Source organism: Salvelinus fontinalis, chromosome 31, assembly GCF_029448725.1.
Source record: "Salvelinus fontinalis isolate EN_2023a chromosome 31, ASM2944872v1, whole genome shotgun sequence".
Classification (NCBI taxonomy): domain Eukaryota; kingdom Metazoa; phylum Chordata; class Actinopteri; order Salmoniformes; family Salmonidae; genus Salvelinus; species Salvelinus fontinalis.
Window position 1 is genome coordinate 8693309 of NC_074695.1, and position 20219 is coordinate 8713527.

At 45.6% G+C, this 20219-nt stretch overlaps 1 protein-coding gene across 6 annotated transcripts in view; it reads right to left on the reverse strand.

Moving 5' to 3' along the window:
- Window positions 1-20219, reverse strand: part of LOC129829491 (copine-8-like) — a 206233-nt gene that overhangs the window by 47209 nt on the left and 138805 nt on the right. For all 6 annotated transcript variants that reach the window (XR_008755400.1, XM_055891203.1, XM_055891202.1 and 3 more), the window contains 2 exons: window positions 11959-12000; window positions 11444-11519 (listed from right to left, as the gene is read on the reverse strand). Coding sequence is in view for 5 of the 6 variants with exons in the window: in XM_055891203.1 (XP_055747178.1) it covers window positions 11444-11519; window positions 11959-12000 (118 nt within the window). In the remaining variant the exon portion in view is untranslated. The remainder of the gene's footprint in view (window positions 1-11443; window positions 11520-11958; window positions 12001-20219) is intronic.

Consider the following 20219-nt stretch of genomic DNA (forward strand, 5'->3'; position numbering starts at 1 on the left):
CAGGCAAACCATCAATACAGGACTAAGATCGAATCCTACTACTCCGGCTCTGATGCTTGTCAGATGTGGCAGGGCTTGCAAACTATCACAGCCGAGTGACGCCAGCCTACCAGACGAGCTATATGCCTTCTACGTTAGCTTCGAGGCAAGCAACACTGAACCATGCATGAGAGCACCAGCTGTTCCGGAAGACTGTGTGATCACGCTCTTCGCAGCCGATGTGAGTAAGACCTTTAAACAGGTCAAAATTCACGAGCCCGCTGGGCCAGAAGGATTACCAGGACTCGTACTCATGCGAGTGACCACCTGGCACGTGTCTTCACTGACATTTTCAACCTTTCCCGGACCCAATCTGTAATACCTACATGTTTCAAGCAGTGCACCATAGTTCCTGTGCCCAAGAATGCTAAGGTAACCTGTCTAAATGACCATGAAATGCTTTGAAAGGCTGGTCATGGCTCACATCAACACCATCATCCAAGACACTCTGGACCCACTCCAATTTGCCTACCGCCCCAAAAGATCCACAGATGACGTAATCTCTATTGCACTCCACACTGCCCTCTCCCACCTGGACAAAAGGAACACCTATGCGAGAATGCTGTTAATTGACTACAGCTCAGCGTTCAACACCATAGTGCCTTCCATGCTCATCACTAAGCTCAGGACCCTTGGACTGAACACATCCCTCTGCAACTGTATCCTGGACTTCCTGACAGGCCGCCCCCAGGTGGTGAGGGTAGGCAACAACACATCCGGCACGCTGACCCTCAACACAGGAGCCCCTCAGGGGTGCGTGCTTAGTCCCCTTCTGTCCTCCCTGTTCACCCACGACTGCGTGGCTGGGCACGACTTCAACACCATCATTAAATTTGCTGACGACACAACTGTGGTAGGCCTGATCACCGCCGACGATGAGACAGCCTATAGGGAGGAGGTCAGTGACCTGGCAGTGTGGTGCCAGGACAACAACCTCTCCCTCAACATCAGCAATACAAAGGAGCTGATCGTGCACTACAGGAAACGGATGGCCGAGCACTCCCCCATCCACATCGACGGGGCTGTAGTGGAGCAGGTTGAGAGCTTCAAGTTCCACATCACTAAGAGTAAACAAGGTCCACACACACCAACACAGTCGTGAGGAAGGCACGACAACGCCTCTTCCCCCTCAGGAAGCTGAAAATATTTGGCATGGGCCCTTAGATCCTCAAAAAGTTCAACAGTGGCACCATTAAGAGTAACTTGACTGGCTGCATCACTGCTTGGTATGGCAGCTACTTGGCATCTGACCGCAAGGCGCTACAAGGGGTAGTGAGTATGGTCCAGTATATCAGTGGGGCCAAGCTCCCTGCCATCTAGGACCTCTATACTAGGTGGTATCAGAGGAAGGCCCTACAAATTCGCAAAGAATTCAGACTGTTCTCTATGCTAGCGCATGGCAAGCGGTTCTGATGCACCAAGTCTACCCACAAGCCATAAGACTGCTAAATAGTTAACCAAATAGCTACCCGGACTATCTGCATTTACCCTTTTTTGCACAAACTCTTTTGACTCATCACATACAGTGGGGCAAAAAAGTATTTAGTCAGCCACCAATTGTGCAAGTTTTCCCACTTAAAAAGATGAGAGGCCTGTAATTTTCATCATCGGTACACTTCAACTATGACAGACAAAATGAGGAAAAAAATTCCAGAAAATCACATTGTAGGATTTTTAATGAATTTATTAGCAAATTATGGTGGAAAATTAGTATTTGGTCAATAACAAAAGTTTCTCAATACTTTGTTATATACCCTTTGTTGGCAATGACAGAGGTCAAATGTTTTCTGTAAGTCTTCACAAGGTTTTCACACACTGTTGCTGGTATTTTGGCCCATTCCTCCATGCAGATCTCCTCTAGAGCAGTGATGTTTTTGGGCTGTTGCTGGGCAACACGGACTTTCAACTCCCTCCAAAGATTTTCTATGGGGTTGAAATCTGGAGACTGGCTAGGCCACTCCAGGATCTTGAAATGCTTCTTACGAAGCCACTCCTTCGTTGCCCGGGCGGTGTGTTTGGGATGATTGTCATGCTGAAAGACCCAGCCACGTTTCATCTTCAATGCCCTTGCTGATGGAAGGAGGTTTTCACTCAAAACCTCACGATACATGGCCCCATTTATTCTTTCCTTTACACGGATCAGTCGTCCTGGTCCCTTTGCAGAAGAACAGCCCCAAAGCATGATGTTTCCACCCCCATGCTTCATAGTAGGTATGGTGTTCTTTGGATGCAGCTCAGCATTCTTTGTCCTCCAAACACGACGAGTTGAGTTTTTACCAAAAAGTTCTATTTTGGTTTCATCTGACTATATGACATTCTCCCAATCTTCGTCTGGATCATCCAAATGCTCTCTAGCAAACTTCTGACGGGCCTGGACATGTACTGGCTTAAGCAGGGGGACACGTCTGGCACTGCAGGATTTGAGTCCCTGGCGGCGTAGTGTGTTACTGATGGTAGGCTTTGTTACTTTGGTCCCAGCTCTCTGCAGGTCATTCACTAGGTCCCCCCGTGTGGTTCTGGGATTTTTGCTCACCGTTCTTGTGATCATTTTGACCCCATGGGGTGAGATCTTGCGTGGAGCCTCAGATCGAGGGAGATTATCAGTGGTCTTGTATGTCTTCCATTTCCTAATAATTGCTCCCACAGTTGATTTCTTCAAACCAAGCTGCTTACCTATTGCAGATTCAGTCTTCCCAGCCTGGTGCAGGTCTACAATTTTGTTTCTGGTGTCCTTTGACAGCTCTTTGGTCTTGGCCATAGTGGAGTTTAGAGTTTGACTGTTTGAGGTTGTGGACAGGTGTCTTTTAAACTGATAACAAGTTCAAACAGGTGCCATTAATACAGGTAACGAGTGGAGGACAGAGGAGCCTCTTAAAGAAGAAGTTACAGGTCTGTGAGAGCCAGAAATCTTGCTTGTTTGTAGGTGACAAATTACTTATTTTCCATCATAATTTGCAAATAAATTCATTAAAAATCCTACAATGTGATTTTCTGGATTTTTTTTTCTCATTTTGTCTGTCATAGTTGAAGTGTACCTGTGATGAAAATTACAGGCCTCTCTCATCTTTTTAAGTGGGAGAACTTGCACAATTGGTGGCTGACTAAATACTTTTTTGCCCCACTGTACCTACACTACCTGACCATGGGTATGTGGACACCTGCTCGTCGAACATCTCATTCCAAAATCATGGGCATTAATATGGAGTTAGTCCCCACGTTGCTGCTATAACAGCCTCCACTCTTCTGGGAAGTCTTTCCACTAGATGCTGGAACATTGCTGCGGGGACATGCTTCCATGAAGCCACAAGAGCATTAGTGAGGTCGGGCACTGATATTGGGCAATTAGGCCTGGCTCGCAGTCAGCGTTCCAATTCATCCCAAAGGTGATCGATGGGGTTGAGGTCTTCCACAACAATCTCGACAAACCTTTTCTGTATGGACGTTGCTATGTGCACCCGGGGATTGTCATTCTGAAACAGGAAAGGGCCTTCCCCAAACTGTTGCCACAAAGTTGGAAGCACAAAATCAACTACAATATCATTGTATGCTGTAGCGTTAAGATTTCCCTTGGAAAATTTCCCAGTGGATTTCCCAATGGAACTAAGGGGTCTAGCCCCGACCATGAAAAACTGCCCAAACCATTATTTCTCCTCCACCAAACTTTACAGTTGGCACTCTGCATTGGGGCAGGTAGAGTTCTCCTGGCATCCGCCAAACACCCAGATTCATCCGTCGGACTGAAGTGTGATTCATAACTCCAGAGAACGTGTTTCCACTGTTCCAGAGTCCAATGGCAGCAAACTGTACACCTCTCTAGCCAACGCTTGGAATTGCGCATAGTGATCTTAGGCTTGTGTGCGGCTGCCTGGCCATGGCAACCCATTTCATTAAGCTCCCGATGAACAGTTATGTGTTGATGTTGCTTCCAGAGGCAGTCTGGAACTCAGTAGTGAGTGTTGCAACTGAGGACAGACAAATTTTACACGCTTCAGCACTTGATGGTCCCGTTCTGTGAGATTGTGTGGCCTACCACTTTGCGGCTGAGCCGGTGTTGCTCCGAGACGCTTCCATTTAACAATAACAGCACTTACAGTTGACCGGGGCAGCTCTAGCAGGGCAGACATTTTACAAACTGACTTCTTGTCACTGAGCTCTTCAGTAAGGCCGTTCTACTGCCAATGTTTGTCTATGGAGATTGCATAGCTGTGTGCTCGATTTTATACACCTGTCAGCAACGGGTGTGGTTGAAATAGCCAAATCCACTCATTTAAGAGGTGTCCACATACTTTTGTTTACAGTTCCTTTGGAAAGTATTCAGACGCTTTGACTTTTTCCACATTTTGTTAAATAAAACAATTTTCTCAACTATATACACACACATTACCCCATCATGACAAAGCAAAACAGGTTTTTAGACATTTTTACAAGTGTATTAAACTTTTAAACAGAAATACCTTATTTACATAAGTATTCAGACCCTTTGCTAAGAGACTCAAAATTGAGCTCAGGTGCATCTTGTTTCCATTGATCATCCTTCAGATGTTTCTACAACTTGATTGGTGTCACGCCCTGGCCTTAGTATTATTGGTTTTCTTTATTATTTTAGTTAGGTCAGGGTGTGACATGGGGAATGTTTATGTTTTGTTGGTTTTTGGTGTTGTTTATGGTAAAAGGGGTTGTGTATAGTATATGGGTTTGTGTGGAGTACATGTTTCTAGTGTTGTCTATGTATGTTTAGTTGTCTAGGAGAGTCTATGGTTACCTGAATGAGTTCCCAATTAGAGACAGCTGATTTCGGTTGTCTCTGATTGGGAGCCTTATTTAGGGTAGCCATAGGCTCTCATTGGTTGTGGGTAATTGTCTATGTAAGAACGTTAGTAGCCTGTATGTTTGTGCACAACGTTTGTAGCTTCACGGTCGTTTTGTTATTTTGTTAGTTTGTAAAGTGTTTTTGTGTCGTGTTCATCTTCGTTCGTGTTAAAATAAAAGAAGATGGCATATTTTCCAACTGCTGCGTTTTGGTCCGTCAATCCGCCACACGATCGTGACAGAATTACCCACCATAGGACCAAGCGGCATGACCAGCGGCAACAGGAGCAATACAAGGATTTATGGACATGGGAGGAAATTTTAGACCGGGAGGTACCAGGAGAATATAACCGCCCCAAAGCTGAGCTGGAGGCAGCGAAAGCAGAGAGGCGGCGATATGAGGAGCTAGCTCGGAGGCAGGAAAAGGAACCTACAAAGGATCTGGGTTACACTACGTGGGAGGAGATCGACAGGTGGGCGATCAACCCAGGGAGAGTGCCGGAGCCCGCCTGGGATTCTCTGGCGCAGTGCGAGGAGGGATACCGGCGAATGGAGGCAGCACGACGAAGCGGTAGGAAGCCTGTGGGAAAACCCAAAAAATTTCTTTGGGGGGGGCTTAAAGGGAGAGTGGCGAAGTCAGGTAGGAAACCTGCGCCTACTCCCTGTAATTACCGTGGAGAGCGAGAGTACGGGCAGACACCGTGTTACGCAGTAGAGCGCACGGTGTCTCCTGTACGTGTGCATAGCCCGGTGCGGGTTATTCCACCTCCCCGCACTGGCAGGGCTAGATTGAGTATTGAGCCGGATGTCATGAAGCCGGTCCTACATATCTGGCCACCAGTGCGTCTCCTCGGGCCGGTTTACATGGCACCAGCCTTACGCATGGTGTCCCCGGTTTGCCTACATAGCCCGGTGCGGGTTATTCCACCTCCCCGCACTGGTCGGGCAACGGGGAGCATTCAACCAGGTAAGGTTGGTCAGGCTCAATGCTCAAGGGAGCCAATACGCCTGCACGGTCCGGTATTTCCGGCGCCACCTCCCCGCCCCAGTTCAGTGCCACAAGTGCCTACACCACGTAACAGGCTTCCAGTGTGTCTCCAGAGCCCTGTTCCTCCTCCACGCACTCGTCCTATGGTGCGTGTCTCCAGCCCGGTATCACCAATTCCGGCACCACGCACTAAGCCTTTTGTGCGTCTCCAGAGTCCTGTGCATCCTGTTGCTGCTCCCCGCATTAGCCCTGAGATGCGTGTCCCCAGTCCGGTACCACCAGTTCCGGCCCCACGCACTAGGCCTAATGTGCGTCCCCAGGGTCCAGTATGCCCTGTTCCTGCTCCCCGCACTAGCCCTGAGATGCGTGTCCCCAGCCCGGTGCCACCAGTCCCGGCACCACGCACCAGGCCTACAGTGCGCCTCAGCCGGCAGGAGTCTGCCGTCTGCACAGCGATGACTGAACTGCCCGTCTGCCAAGCGCCATCTGAGCCATCCGTCTCCCCAGCGCCATCTGAGCCATCCGTCTGCCATGAGCCTGCAAAGCCGCCCGTCTGCCATGAGCCCACTGAGCCGTCCGCCAGACAGGAGCCGCTAGAGCCGCCAGCCAGACAGGAGCCGCTAGAGCCGTCCGTCAGACAGGATCTGCCAGAGCCGTCCGTCAGACAGGATCTGCCAGAGCCGCCAACCAGACAGGATCTGCCAGAGCCGCCAACCAGACAGGATCTGCCAGAGCCGCCAACCAGACAAGAGCAGCCAGATCAGTCAGCCAGCCATGAGCAGCCAGATCCGTCAGCTAGCCATGAGCAGCCAGATCCGTCAGCTAGCCATGAGCAGCCAGATCCGTCAGCTAGCCATGAGCAGCCAGATCCGTCAGCTAGCCATGAGCAGCCAGATCCGTCAGCCAGCCATGAGCAGCCAGATCCGTCAGCTAGCCATGAGCAGCCAGATCCGTCAGCCAGCCATGAGCAGCCAGATCCGTCAGCCAGCCATGAGCAGCCAGATCCGTCAGCTAGCCATGAGCAGCCAGATCCGTCAGCTAGCCATGAGCAGCCAGATCCGTCAGCTAGCCATGAGCAGCCAGATCCGTCAGCTAGCCATGAGCAGCCAGATCCGTCAGCTAGCCATGAGCAGCCAGATCCGTCAGCTAGCCATGAGCAGCCAGATCCGTCAGCTAGCCATGAGCAGCCAGATCCGTCAGCTAGCCATGAGCAGCCAGATCCGTCAGCTAGCCATGAGCAGCCAGATCCGTCAGCCAGCCATGGGCCATCCCTCAGTCCGGAGCTGCAGTCCCTCAGTCCGGAGCTGCAGTCCCTCAGTCCGGAGCTGCCATTCTTCAGTCCGGAGCTGCCCCTTATCCTGGTGCTGCCCCTTACCCTGGTGCTGCCCCTTACCCTGGTACTGCCCCTGACCCTGGTACTGTCCCTGACCCTAGTACTGCCCCTGACCCTGGTACTGCCTCTTACCCTGGTACTGCCCCTTAGTCCGGAACTGCCCCTGAATGCAATGGGGTTAAGGTGGAGGGGGATCGTTTGGAGGAAGCCTAGGAGGTGTTTAGGTACTGTGGTGACGTGGGGACCGCGACCAGAGCCGGAGCCGCCACCGTGGATGGAAGCCCACCCAGACCCTCCCCTAGACTGTGTATGGTGCGCCCGGAGTTCGCGCCTCAAGGGGGGGGTTATGTCACGCCCTGGCCTTAGTATTATTGGTTTTCTTTATTATTTTAGTTAGGTCAGGGTGTGACATGGGGAATGTTTATGTTTTGTTGGTTTTTGGTGTTGTTTATGGTAAAAGGGGTTGTGTATAGTATATGGGTTTGTGTGGAGTACATGTTTCTAGTGTTGTCTATGTATGTTTAGTTGTCTAGGAGAGTCTATGGTTACCTGAATGAGTTCCCAATTAGAGACAGCTGATTTCGGTTGTCTCTGATTGGGAGCCTTATTTAGGGTAGCCATAGGCTCTCATTGGTTGTGGGTAATTGTCTATGTAAGAACGTTAGTAGCCTGTATGTTTGTGCACAACGTTTGTAGCTTCACGGTCGTTTTGTTATTTTGTTAGTTTGTAAAGTGTTTTTGTGTCGTGTTCATCTTCGTTCGTGTTAAAATAAAAGAAGATGGCATATTTTCCAACTGCTGCGTTTTGGTCCGTCAATCCGCCACACGATCGTGACAATTGGAGTCCACCTGTGGTAAATTCAATGGATTGGACATGATTTGGAAATGCATGTCGGACCAAAAACTAAGCCATGAGGTCGCAGCAATTGTCCGTAGCGCTCCGAGACAGGATTGTGTCGAGGAAATGATCCGGGGAAGGGTACCAAAACATTTCTGCAGCATTGACGGTCCCCAAGAGCACAGTGGCCTCCATCATTCTTAAACGGAAGACATTTGGAACCACCAAGACTCTTCCTAGAGCTGGTCGCCTGACCAAACTGAGCAATCAGGGGAGAAGGGCCTTGGTCAGGGAGGTGACCAAGAACCCGATGGTCACTCTGACAGAGCTCTAGAGTTTGTCTGTGGAGATGGGAGAACCTTCCAGAAGGACAACCATCTCTGCTACACTCCACCAATTAGGCCTTTATGGTAGAGTGGCCAGACGGAAGCCATTCCTCAGTAAAAGGCACATGACAGCCCGCTTGAAGTTGGCCAAAAGGCACCTAAAGACTCTCAAACCATGAGAAACAAGATTTTCTGGTCTGATGAAACTGTTAGGTTCTATTTTTTTGTTCTTCTCACGGACACTAGAGAAGCCAAGTTTAATTCTTCCCATAGGGTCGACATAGCTGTACTCAGACAAAGACATGTTTCCACCACCACAAGTATATATACTCCACTTTAGATACTCTTTCTTCTCTCGAATCCTTACATCTTTGATGGTTCGACAGGAAGACAAAGTGATAAACCGTTCTGTCTCCCTTAAGGTGACCTGACCTCAACCCCCTTGATGTCTAATCCAAAGCTCTCCACCCGTATCACCTATTGCACTCTCGTGACTTCCTCCCATCCACCCAGCACATTCCTCAGCCAATCTGTCTTGCTCCAGAGGGCCAAGGACCTCAGACTGTGGCGAAGGTTCACCTTCCAACAGGACAATGACCCTAAGCACACAGCCAAGACAACGCAGGAGTGGCTTCGGGACAAGTCCCTGAATATCCTTGAGTGGCCCAGCCAGAGTCCAGACTTGGACCCGATCGAACATCTCTGGTGAGACCTGAAAATAGCTGTGCAGCAACTCTCCCCATCCAACCTGACAGAGCTTGAGAGGATCTGCAGAGAAGAATGGGAGAAACTCCCCAAATGTAGATATGCCAAGCCTGTAGCGTCATAACAAAGAAGACTCAAGGTTGTAATCCCTGCCAGAGGTGCTTCAACAAAGTACTGAGTGAAGGTTCTGAACAATTCTGAATACTCTCTAGTTTATGTGTCGGGGGCTCGGGTCAGTCTGTTATATCTGGAGTATTTCTCCTGTCTTATCCGGTGTCCTGTGTGAATTTAAGTATGCTCTCTCTCTTTTCTAATTCTCTTTCTCTCTCTCAGAGGACCTGAGCCCTTGAACCATGCCTCAGGACTACCTGGCCCGATGACTCCTTGCTATTCCCAGTCCACCTGGTCGTGCTGCTGCTCCAGTTTCAACTGTTCTGCCTGCAGCTATGGAACCCTGACCTGTTCACCGGATGTGCTACCTTGTCCCAGACCTGCTGTTTTCAACTCTCTAGAGACAGCAGGAGAGCTAGAGATACTCTGAATGATCAGCTATGAAAAGCCAACTGATATTTACTCCTGAGGTGCTGACTTGTTGCACCCTCTACAACTACGGTGATTATTATTATTTGACCATGCTGGTCATTTATGAACATTTGAACATCTTGGCCATGTTCTGTTATAATCTCCACCCGGCACAGCCAGAAGAGGACTGGCCACCCCTCATAGCCTGGTTCCTCTCTAGGTTTCTTCCTAGGTTCCGGCCTTTCATGGGAGTTTTTCCTAGCCACCGTGCTTCTACACCTGCATTGCTTGCTGTTTGGGGTTTTAGGCTGGGTTTCTGTTCAGTACTTTGTGACATCAGCTGATGTAAGAAAGGCTTTATAAATACATTTGATTGATTGATTGATTGATTATGTAAATGTAGTATTTCAGTGTTTAAAAAATATATAATTATCAAACATTTCGAAAAACCTTTTTTTGCTTTGTCATTATGGGGTATTGTCTGTAGATTGATGAGGGGGGGGGGGGGGAACAATTGAATACATTTTAGAATAAGGCTAACAAAATATGGAAAAAGTTAAAGGGTCTGAATACTTGCCGAATGCATTTCTACCTAAATTACCGTATACCCCTGCACATGGACTACAGCCAATTACCTTATACCCCTGCACATGGACTACAGCCAATTACCTTATACCCCTGCACATGGACTACAGCCAATTACCTTATACCCCTGCACATGGACTACAGCCAATTACCTTATACCTCTGCACATGGACTACAGCCAATTACCTTATACCCCTGCACATGGACTACAGCCAATTACCTTATACCCCTGCACATGGACTACAGTGACAAATAAAGCAAGTGACAAATAAAATTTGATTTAACATTCACACAAGGTGCAAGTGTTTGGTGAACTGTGCTGAATATCAAGTCAAAGGTAGCCTTCCCATCTCTTCCCTTCCCCCCCCCCCACCCACCCCCCCAGGCCTCCGTATCCTCTCTGTCATAGTGTCGTGGTTCTCCTCCTGGCCTGGTAAAGACCCAGGCTTCACTAATCATCTCCCCCTACAGAATTAATATACTGTATCATATCATACAACACAAGTCTCATAACATATTCTCTCTCCCTAACTCCCCTTCTCCATCTCTCCCTACCTCTCTACCTTCCTCTCTCCCTACCTCTCTCCCTACCTCTCTCCATCTCTCTCTCCATCTCTCCTTACCTCCCTCCATCTCTCCCTACCTCGCTCCCTAACTAAAGCCAGGTCCATGACTTAATTGAGTAGCTAACGTACGGGACCAGTCAGAAACTGGGCCAGGGACTAATGTTCTTATATCCACTTTACTGTAGTCACTGGTTGTGTCCCAAATGGCACCCCTATTCGCTACAATAAGGTGCTACTTTTGACCTGGGCCCATATGGCTCTGGTCAAAAGCAGTGCACTACATTGGTAACATGGTGCTGTTTGGGACGCAGACACAGGGGGTCAGGGAGTAGGCCTTATATCCATGCAGTGTCACGGGAGAGAAGTCTAATCAAGGCCTGGGCCTCTAGCCCTGCACTGTATCTTTCCATCTCCTTCTAATTCTCATCCACTATGCTGTCCAAGTAGGCTATTACCATAGCCAAACTCTGTGGGCACAAGGGGGAAGTTATGCTAATACTAGAAATAAGGTTGAGTAGACACTAGCGCTAATGCTAATATTGTAGTAATGTACTGTACATCTCCTGACTGGGTAAGATTGTGTTTATTTTCTACTTCCAGCCTACGAGGACCCGTGGTCTGTTTTTGAGTTTTTCTTTTGTTTATTATCTCTGTTTTATCTGTATGCCCTTGGGAGACATAACGTTTTAGTGTGAACACACTCGGATGAGTGCTCCCTCCATCTTCACTCACCTCGTACACATTAAACTGGCTCTGGCCTCGGGACAGGTCTCGGTAGCTGGTGGTGAATTCACCGATGAAGTCATGGCTGGAAGGTAAAGTAAACGACAACAACAACAACTAAATAGCCATTCCCTCCTGGGAGGGTGTTGAAATATAAATGGGATGTATTGTGTAACATGGCTCAATAGTACAGGAATGAAGCTGCTGAAACATATAGCAGTGTTGTAAAAGAAAGAAGTACGTCACTGTAACTGATGGTTTTAACCACTATCGTCATGTGAATAGGAATGAGGTTCTGGGTAATTGATGCTCAGAGGTTGTCTTCGTGGTGTGTTGATTCGGCAGTTGACATAATTAAAGATGGGGATGTATGAAGGCTTTTAGGTTGAGGGTTGAGAAAGTGCTTTATCTTGTAAAACACGACAAGGAACATAACACATATCAGACCGTAGCATGTATAAATCACTTCCCCGCCTGGAAAATAATCTGAAGGAAACATTATTGTGGGTGTGTAGTCTCCTAACCTGCCATCTCTGTCCCAGTCGTACACCTCTGCCTTGATCGTCCTGAAAAACAAAACACACCCAGAGATGAGGAAGGTGTGTGTGTTGGTGTGTTAGTGTGTGTGTGTTAGTGTGTGTGTGTGTGTTAGTGTGTGTGTGTGTGTTAGTGTGTATGTGTGTGTTAGTGTGTATGTGTTAGTGTGTATGCGTTAGTGTGTGTGTCAGAAAGCGTCATTAGAATGACTGGAGTCTTTCAAATTTAATTGACCAATCTGGGATTCAAACAATGTGGCTGTTTGTTTGATAAACAGTTGAGGGATGGGGCTAGAGACAACATATTTTGGGTTGTGATGGAGTAAGACAGCTGAACTAAGCTCATGAGGCATTTTATAAGTTATATTCTTTAGTAATCAATAGCCTAATATATCAGTCATTAAAAACTCCAATATTGGATGTACAGTGGTTCTTCCTTCCTTGCACAAAGTATCTATTGTCCTGCTAATAGCCCACAATGGCGCTGTACAACCTGACCGGTCAGTAGTAGGCTACAGTACTACAATAAGAGCAAAATAGTCCTAACATTTCCACACCCTAATTGTAGTCTAACCAATACCCAAACGGAAATCTCATTGATTTACCAAGACCAGTCCCCATGCTTGTCTCAGAGCAGCACGAAACGGTGTTGAAATAGTTGACCACAGCGGGTAGGCTATTGCTTCAAATCCTGTTGCTTCTAACTTCAATATGCTTTTTAAATAAATAAGACCTACACCACTTTTAACAGCACATTACTCAACACTAGTGAGACTCATGTCGCCTACGGTAGGCCTACAGTATATCTAAAAATGTTTTTTTTTCAATGACGTGACTCTCCGCCAATAATTACATTTAGAGGATCGGAGGATTCCAAATTAATATCTAAGGGGCATTTTTCATTAGGATCTGTGAGAATATCTAAGGGATTTTTATACAATTCTAACTGAATTAATAATAATAATCGCTTTGGTTAAAAAATAACAATATTTTAGAGAGGATTTTGTTTTTAAAAATCCCGAAAATGAGCAATTGTAATCTGAATAAAGGCCAAAATATTTATTTCTGTTTTTAGAGGGAAAGAAACCAAAAGCCCACAGTGCCTATTTTTTGGGACATCCGGCCAAACCCTCCCCTAACCCGGACAATTGTGCGCCGGGCGTATGGGACTCCCAATCACGGTCGGATGTGATACAGCCTGGATTCGAACCAGGGACTGTAGTAATGCCTCTTGCACTGAGATGCAGTGCCTTAGACCACTGCGCCACTCGGGAGCCATGACCAATATGACCAATATATATTGTCCTGCTAATAGCCCATCATTTTTTTGTTAAATAAACAGTTTGTTTTGAATGGTAACTGTGTTAAGGGCGGAGTTTGGGGCGGGGTGAGGAGTACTGGTGGGACATTCAGGTTACAATAGGCCATAAGTATACAGCAGATCGCTGATTGTTCTCACTTTGATTATGCTGTAACAACATACATAGCACCATGACCAGGATCTCTCATTTAAGTGAGCAGATTAGGGCTTTCAGGAGGAACGGCAAATCTACTGGAGACATTTAAAAAAAATACTGGTAGACTTGGGGATTTTGTTCACGGACAGTGCTATTCGCAAACATTATCATCAGATGCCCGTGTTATGCCGAACGCGAAAGCCTGGGAAAATTATCAGGTACAGTAGGCTAGAATACTGTAAACTAGGCCTAATTATGCTAAGGTGCATAAAATATTGTCACCTACAACTCACAGACTGCTATGTGTTCCACAATAATTCACTGTTGCCTCCTTTTTCAGTTACCATGGCTCGAGATTTCTTTAAGGAAGAAATCATCAAGAGATATGCTGGACCCTATGTCAGAGAGGTGTTTCTGAGACCACATCGTTTCTTTCAAGGTAGGATTATAGCAATAATTTGTTATGTTTAGGCCTATTTACATATTTACATCTAGTATTGTACATAATGTTGGCTATTAGGCTAAAAGTATGTTTTTCTTCTCCAATGCAGATAATGACCCAAAACACACTGCCGCCCGGGTTTGCATTGCAAATTAGGGATTAAACTGGGTCAAGACACCAGCAGAGTAAGTAGACCTTTATGTAGAAAAATAAATATAAATAAAATATAAATAACAGACAGACAACACCTACAGTATATCTAAAAATACATGTAGGTCTCCTGATCTAAACCCGATCAAACTTGTTTGGCATCAACTGGAAACATTCATCTGTAACTCTACCAAGCCAACAAGCAAAGATGAACTGGTTAAGGCCATCAAGACGTTTTGACTTGAGAAATTGACAATACAACAATACAAAACATACATTGATCATCTCAGCAAGGTTTTATCCGTGGTCGTGGAGCTGGGGGGGGGGGGGGAAGTGCAACTAAAATGTAAAATGTCAATAAATATCTGCATTTTGAATGTCTTTCATCTCGTTATTTTATTAATGAAAGCATAACGATGTTGATGAAGAACTGTTAGGGCCAAATTGGGGCATTTTCACACCTACAGTAGCTGTGAAAAGTCTATTTCCTGCTACTAGAAAACTTTGTTTGCACGATAGGCTGCTACAGTACTACAGTGAAAAACAAGTGTTCGAAAACCTGTTTTCAAAATGCCTTCAGCTGTCCATCACTACTGTAAATTCTTTATTGTAACCGCAATGTCACAAATAATTTGTATCCACCTTTCCAATTACTTTAAGAGTTTGGGATTTACGAATGTGCGCTTTTCGTGTAATTTTTTGTAAGTAATATGCTACATTCCAGTTACAGCTTGTTCTGATCAAGTAGAAACAAAAAAATAAGTGTGTTTTGGGTATGCGTGCAGGACAGAGGAATAGCAATTCTTACACTATTGTTCAGGAGGAAGGGAAAATTGCATGTCAATTCAGAAACCATGTGCCATCAAAAAATCTCTTTCCAACAGTTTTGCAATCTATATGGCTCACCGCCAATAATTACATTTAGAGGATTGGAGGATTCTAAATAGTTTGTTAAAAAAATTACGATATTTTTGAGATTATGTCTTTTCAAGGACATCCCGGCCGCTCAAACCCTCCCCTAACCCAGATGACGCTGGGCCAATTCTGCGCCGCCTCATGGGTATCGAACCAGTATCTGTAGCAACGCAGTTTGCACTGCGATGCAGTATCTTAAACCACTGCGCAACTCGGGAGGCCCCATCCACAAAGTTTTTAATGCTGATCAATTGCCTTGCACAAAGTTGCAATAATACAGAAAGGTGTTGGACAGAGTCTATTGTCCTGCTAATAGTCCACAATGGCGCTGTACAACCTGACCGGTCAGTAGTAGGCTACAGTACTACAATAAGAGCAAAATAGTCCTAACATTTCCACACCCTAATTGTAGTCTAACCAATACCCAAACGGAGATTCAGTGAAAATAAAAATCTCATTGATTTACCAAGACCAGTCCCCATTTCCATTCCCAGGATTGGAAATGATGCAGACAATTACATTGGAAGCAACATTCTTTCCGCAATATTAAGCTGATCCAGATTCAGTGAAAATAAAAATCTCATTGATTTACCAAGACCAGTCCCCATGCTTGTCTCAGAGCAGCGCTGTCTTGACATGCGCAAGAGACAGTTGTAATATTTTTCCTTTTAGAGACTATAATACATTGCATCCAGGTCAGAATAACCATAAAATGTCTTTATTAAAGACTATCAGAAAGAATGTTGGTACTTATTTATTTTGATCCAAAGCCATGAATGATCTGTCCCTCAGCTTCATGTCGGTGTCGAGGCTATACGACTGTGTCATCAACTTGATTATTTAGCAGACATCACTTACTGCTTATATTCAGACAACACATATATCTTAAGAATATCATGGAATATAATTGAACATTTTAGTTTCTCTTACAATAAAAACCTTAGTGTAACAACAGTTTTAGTAAGTAATACTGACGAGTAGTAACAAAAAAAATGGACAGAGGAAGACCAATTCTTACACTATTGTTCTAAATTCAATCACCTTCTTCATCCTCATCATTCAGTTCATTGAAATTCAATTTTGACGTTGTGCACAATTATCAGTTTCTATTTGGTTTATGTCGCCCATTCATTGTCAGTTAGAGACACATTAGCGCCTTGGGACCCAAAAGCATAATCCGTGCTCTAACTCCCCCTTGTGGTGGTCTGGAGCAATGAAGCAGTGATGCCGGGTACTGTACTAAACCACAAATTACCTCTAAGTCCCGCGGCATAATCTCAAAACTTTTAATTGAGAAACGACTGTACCAATCAATCCCAAAGTGTCCCTTTATTTTGCCTGAAAGCTGGACTATTAAAAGTATCTGACTGTGTTTGGTTTCTACATCAGTGAGACAAGCCATTTAAACCTCAGTACGCATTAAGCAACACTGATAATTAAATCAATCATAGCCAGAGAGGTTCACATAACACCCTTGAGATGAATGTTTGAGTGAACGGACATGGAAAATGTTTCAAAAGAGCATTTAAGGGGGGATAGAAACAAATGTAAAAATAAATGATCCTATCAAGAGAATGTAATGCTTTTTTTTTGAGTGAATGCACGCTAATTACATACTTTGAAAATAATAATAAAATAAAGCGAATAAGTCTGAAACAGCCTTCTGTAATCACCATGAATGTGACGTTGAAATGAAGTGGAGCTACGCACATAAAGACCCACTGATGAATGTGAAGTGTAATTGATTTTACATTTAATAGAAACTGAATTTTTGAGTGCAGATGGAAGTTTATATCCGAGGAGATAAAGTTAAGACAGAAAGAGTTTCTCAAACTTTTTTGGGGTGAGTTGTTTCTCTCCTGCCTGCCTGCCAAAGGTAGACAACAACCCCCTAAGGGGGAACACCATGATAATTTGAGTTCCCAAAATAAGTTATGGGAAGCGGGAAACCAAAATAAGCCTGGAAGAGAGAGAGGGCAGACACACATAGCCTCTCCTCCACATCACTCAGACACAGATCACATTGGTCCCCCCGAGGCCATGTCAATCAGCTATCATCTCCCAAACCAGGAGGGGGGAAACACACTGCTACAGTCCTACCCTGCTATCCTTGCCGTAATGTATACTGCCTTAAACACATCGAGAGAGGGAGAGAACCCCTGTCCTAAACTTTTGATTGACAGACACGAGAAGGAACTGATGTATTTTGACATGAGACCAGCTCCTCTGATGATTCCGTACTGATGCGCCTGTCAAAGTCAATTTGCTCTCATTTCCCTTCTATGTCAATGATGAAACAGAAAACCAACCCAATAACGTTACAACACAGTGACTACATCATACATCTATATCTATGGCACTACAAACTATGATCTTAAAAAAAACTCACAACATTTCCATTGTAATTAATATGCCTAATGAAAGTCTGACGGGAAAACCTGAGTGGCATTTTACTCGCTGTTACAGGTGGCTGACGTGAGACAACGTGACTCTTAACATCTGTTGAAGATGGGATGACATGGCTGGTTCAGAAAGATCAGAAAAACCCATTTCATGCATCATAATCACATACGGCCAATGAAAAACAATAAAATCACATGGTGCAGAGGGTTCCAACAGATGAAATGGAAGAGAACCTCTGTCTCCGTCCTCAAAATACACCCTATTCCTTACATAGTACACTGGGGATTTTCCTGAAAATATAACGACCGACTGGACACAGATGTCCATTCAACGTCTACTCCACTTCTATTCATTGGATTTAACACAGGAACAATGTTGATTCAACCAGTGTGTGTCCAGTGGGGAGTTTCAATACTGGGATTCATTCATCTAAAGATATGTTCACTATTAGGGTTCTCCCCAAATAAGAGGTGCACTCCACCCCACATTGTCGACTTGGCTTCCGCAGCCATGTAAAGATTTTACAGCAAATTAAACTGATATTTAGTAACGATAGAGTAACTATCTTCGATCGCCAATTCACATTGTTGTGAATTGCGAAAGAGATCGTTCATAAATTCAGAGGTTATCATGTTCATTAATTAATGATGTACCTGGAGCTGTACATTGTGTTGAAAAAGCATCGGCTGATAGGGTTTAAGGGTATTTTTCTTCCATTACGACCGCTCAACTTTGAACCTAATTGGCAAGAATGTTGAGAACAGTGAGCTTTTAAAACAATATTCCTGATCGCAGTTACACAGAGGGGTATGAGACATTCTGATTAATACATTCAGACAAAGCAACAATGCAGAACTGTCAAAAGAAAACCAATAAGAATACATTTCCGCAAAGGAAATCCATAGTATAATCAATACCCCAAGCTCAATACAGTATCTAAAGACGATACTTTCCCATCTCTCTCTCAAGGTGAAGAGAGAGAGAGGAGGCAGGGAGAGAGAGAGAGAAAGTTATGTAGGGTGGGAAGAGGTAGTGAAAGTGCAGTCTCTCTCTCTCTCTCTCATGGCCTGTGCCCCAAATTGCACCTTATTTCCCTATGTAGTGCACTACTCCTGACCAGGGCCCTAGGTATTGGGTCTAAAGTAGTGCACTATATAGGGTGTCGTTTGGGACGCTAGCCTCTGGAAGAAGCAGTCAATCAGAGCCTTATCTGAAATGCTATTGCCAACCCTGCAGATCAATGAGCAGCCAAGCCAAGCTCCAGCAGGCAGTTAGAGAGATATAGGGGTGTAATAACTTTACATTTGAGCCACAGATAAAATAACAATAAAAAATCAAATCTAAATTCGCTTCGGCTGACACATTTTGAAATGATTACACCAATATCAAAATTGTGCCACCGCCCCCATTCTCCCAATATGAGTGTGTGTGTGTGTTATAGTGTGTGTGTGTGTTATAGTGTGTGTGTGTGTTATAGTGTGTGTGTCCTACCTGTCGAAGTCTCCGTTGCAGAGATTGATAAGGCCTCTATGTTCATCTCTCTGTGTCTGTCATGCCTGCTCCCGCTCACCCTCCCTGGCGCTTCGAGGGTGCCAGGCTGCCCTGCATTACGCACTCCTGCCACCATCATTACGCACTCCTGCTCCCCTCGTCACGCGCTTCAGCGATTCATTACACTCACCTGGACTCACTCTCCTGTGTTTATTTCCTCCCCTATATCTGTCTGTTGCCGCGGTTGTTCCCCGCCTCTGCATTAATGTTCGTATGTTGTTGTGTTACCGGGTTCTGACGCTGTTCATGTCCTGTTCCATGTCTGTGTAAATTAAATGTTCAACTTCCTGTACCCGTTTCTCATCTCCAGCGTCGGTTCTTACAGTGTCTATCTCTCTGTGTCTATCTCTCTGTGTCTATCTCTCTGTGGTGTCTATCTCTCTGTGGTGTCTATCTCTCTATCTTTCTGTGTCTATCTCTCTGTGGTGTCTATCTTTCTGTGGTGTCTATCTCTCTGTGTCTATCTCTCTATCTCTCTGTGTCTATCTCTCTGTGGTGTCTATCTTTCTGTGGTGTCTATCTCTCTGTGGTGTCTATCTCTCTGTGGTGTCTATCTCTCTGTGGTGTCTATCTCTCTGTGGTGTCTATCTCTCTGTGGTGTCTATCTCTCTGTGGTGTCCATCTCTCTGTGGTGTCCATCTCTCTGTGGTGTCCATCTCTCTGTGGTGTCCATCTCTCTGTGGTGTCCATCTCTCTGTGGTGTCCATCTCTCTGTGGTGTCTATCTCTCTGTGGTGTCTATCTCTCTGTGGTGTCTATCTCTCTGTGGTGTCTGTCTCTCTGTGGTGTCTGTCTCTCTGTGGTCTATCTCTCTGTGTCTATCTCTCTGTGTCTATCTCTCTCTCTCTGTGGTGTCTAGCTCTCTGTGTCTATCTCTCCGCCACAGGAGTCGCTGGTGCGCGATGAGACAAGTATATCCCTAACGGCCAAACCCTCCCTAACCCGGACGCTGCGACAGAGCCTGGGCGCGAACCCAGAGTCTCTGGTGGCTCAGCTAGCACTGCGATGCAGTGCCCTAGACCACTGCGCCACCCGGGAGGCCTATTTAGTCTTCATTAACATGTAAAATTACTTTTCAATTTAGAATGGCCTATTATCAAGTGGACAGGAACAAAAATACATGTCACCTGTATGCACTCGAATACACACACACACACACACACACACACACACACACACACACACACACACACACACACACACACACACACACACACACACACACACACACCACACACCACACACCACACACACACACACACACACACGTGTTAATGGTTTTTAAATGTATGTAAATTGTAAAGTCTTTTACACTGTGTGAGGAGCATGCAG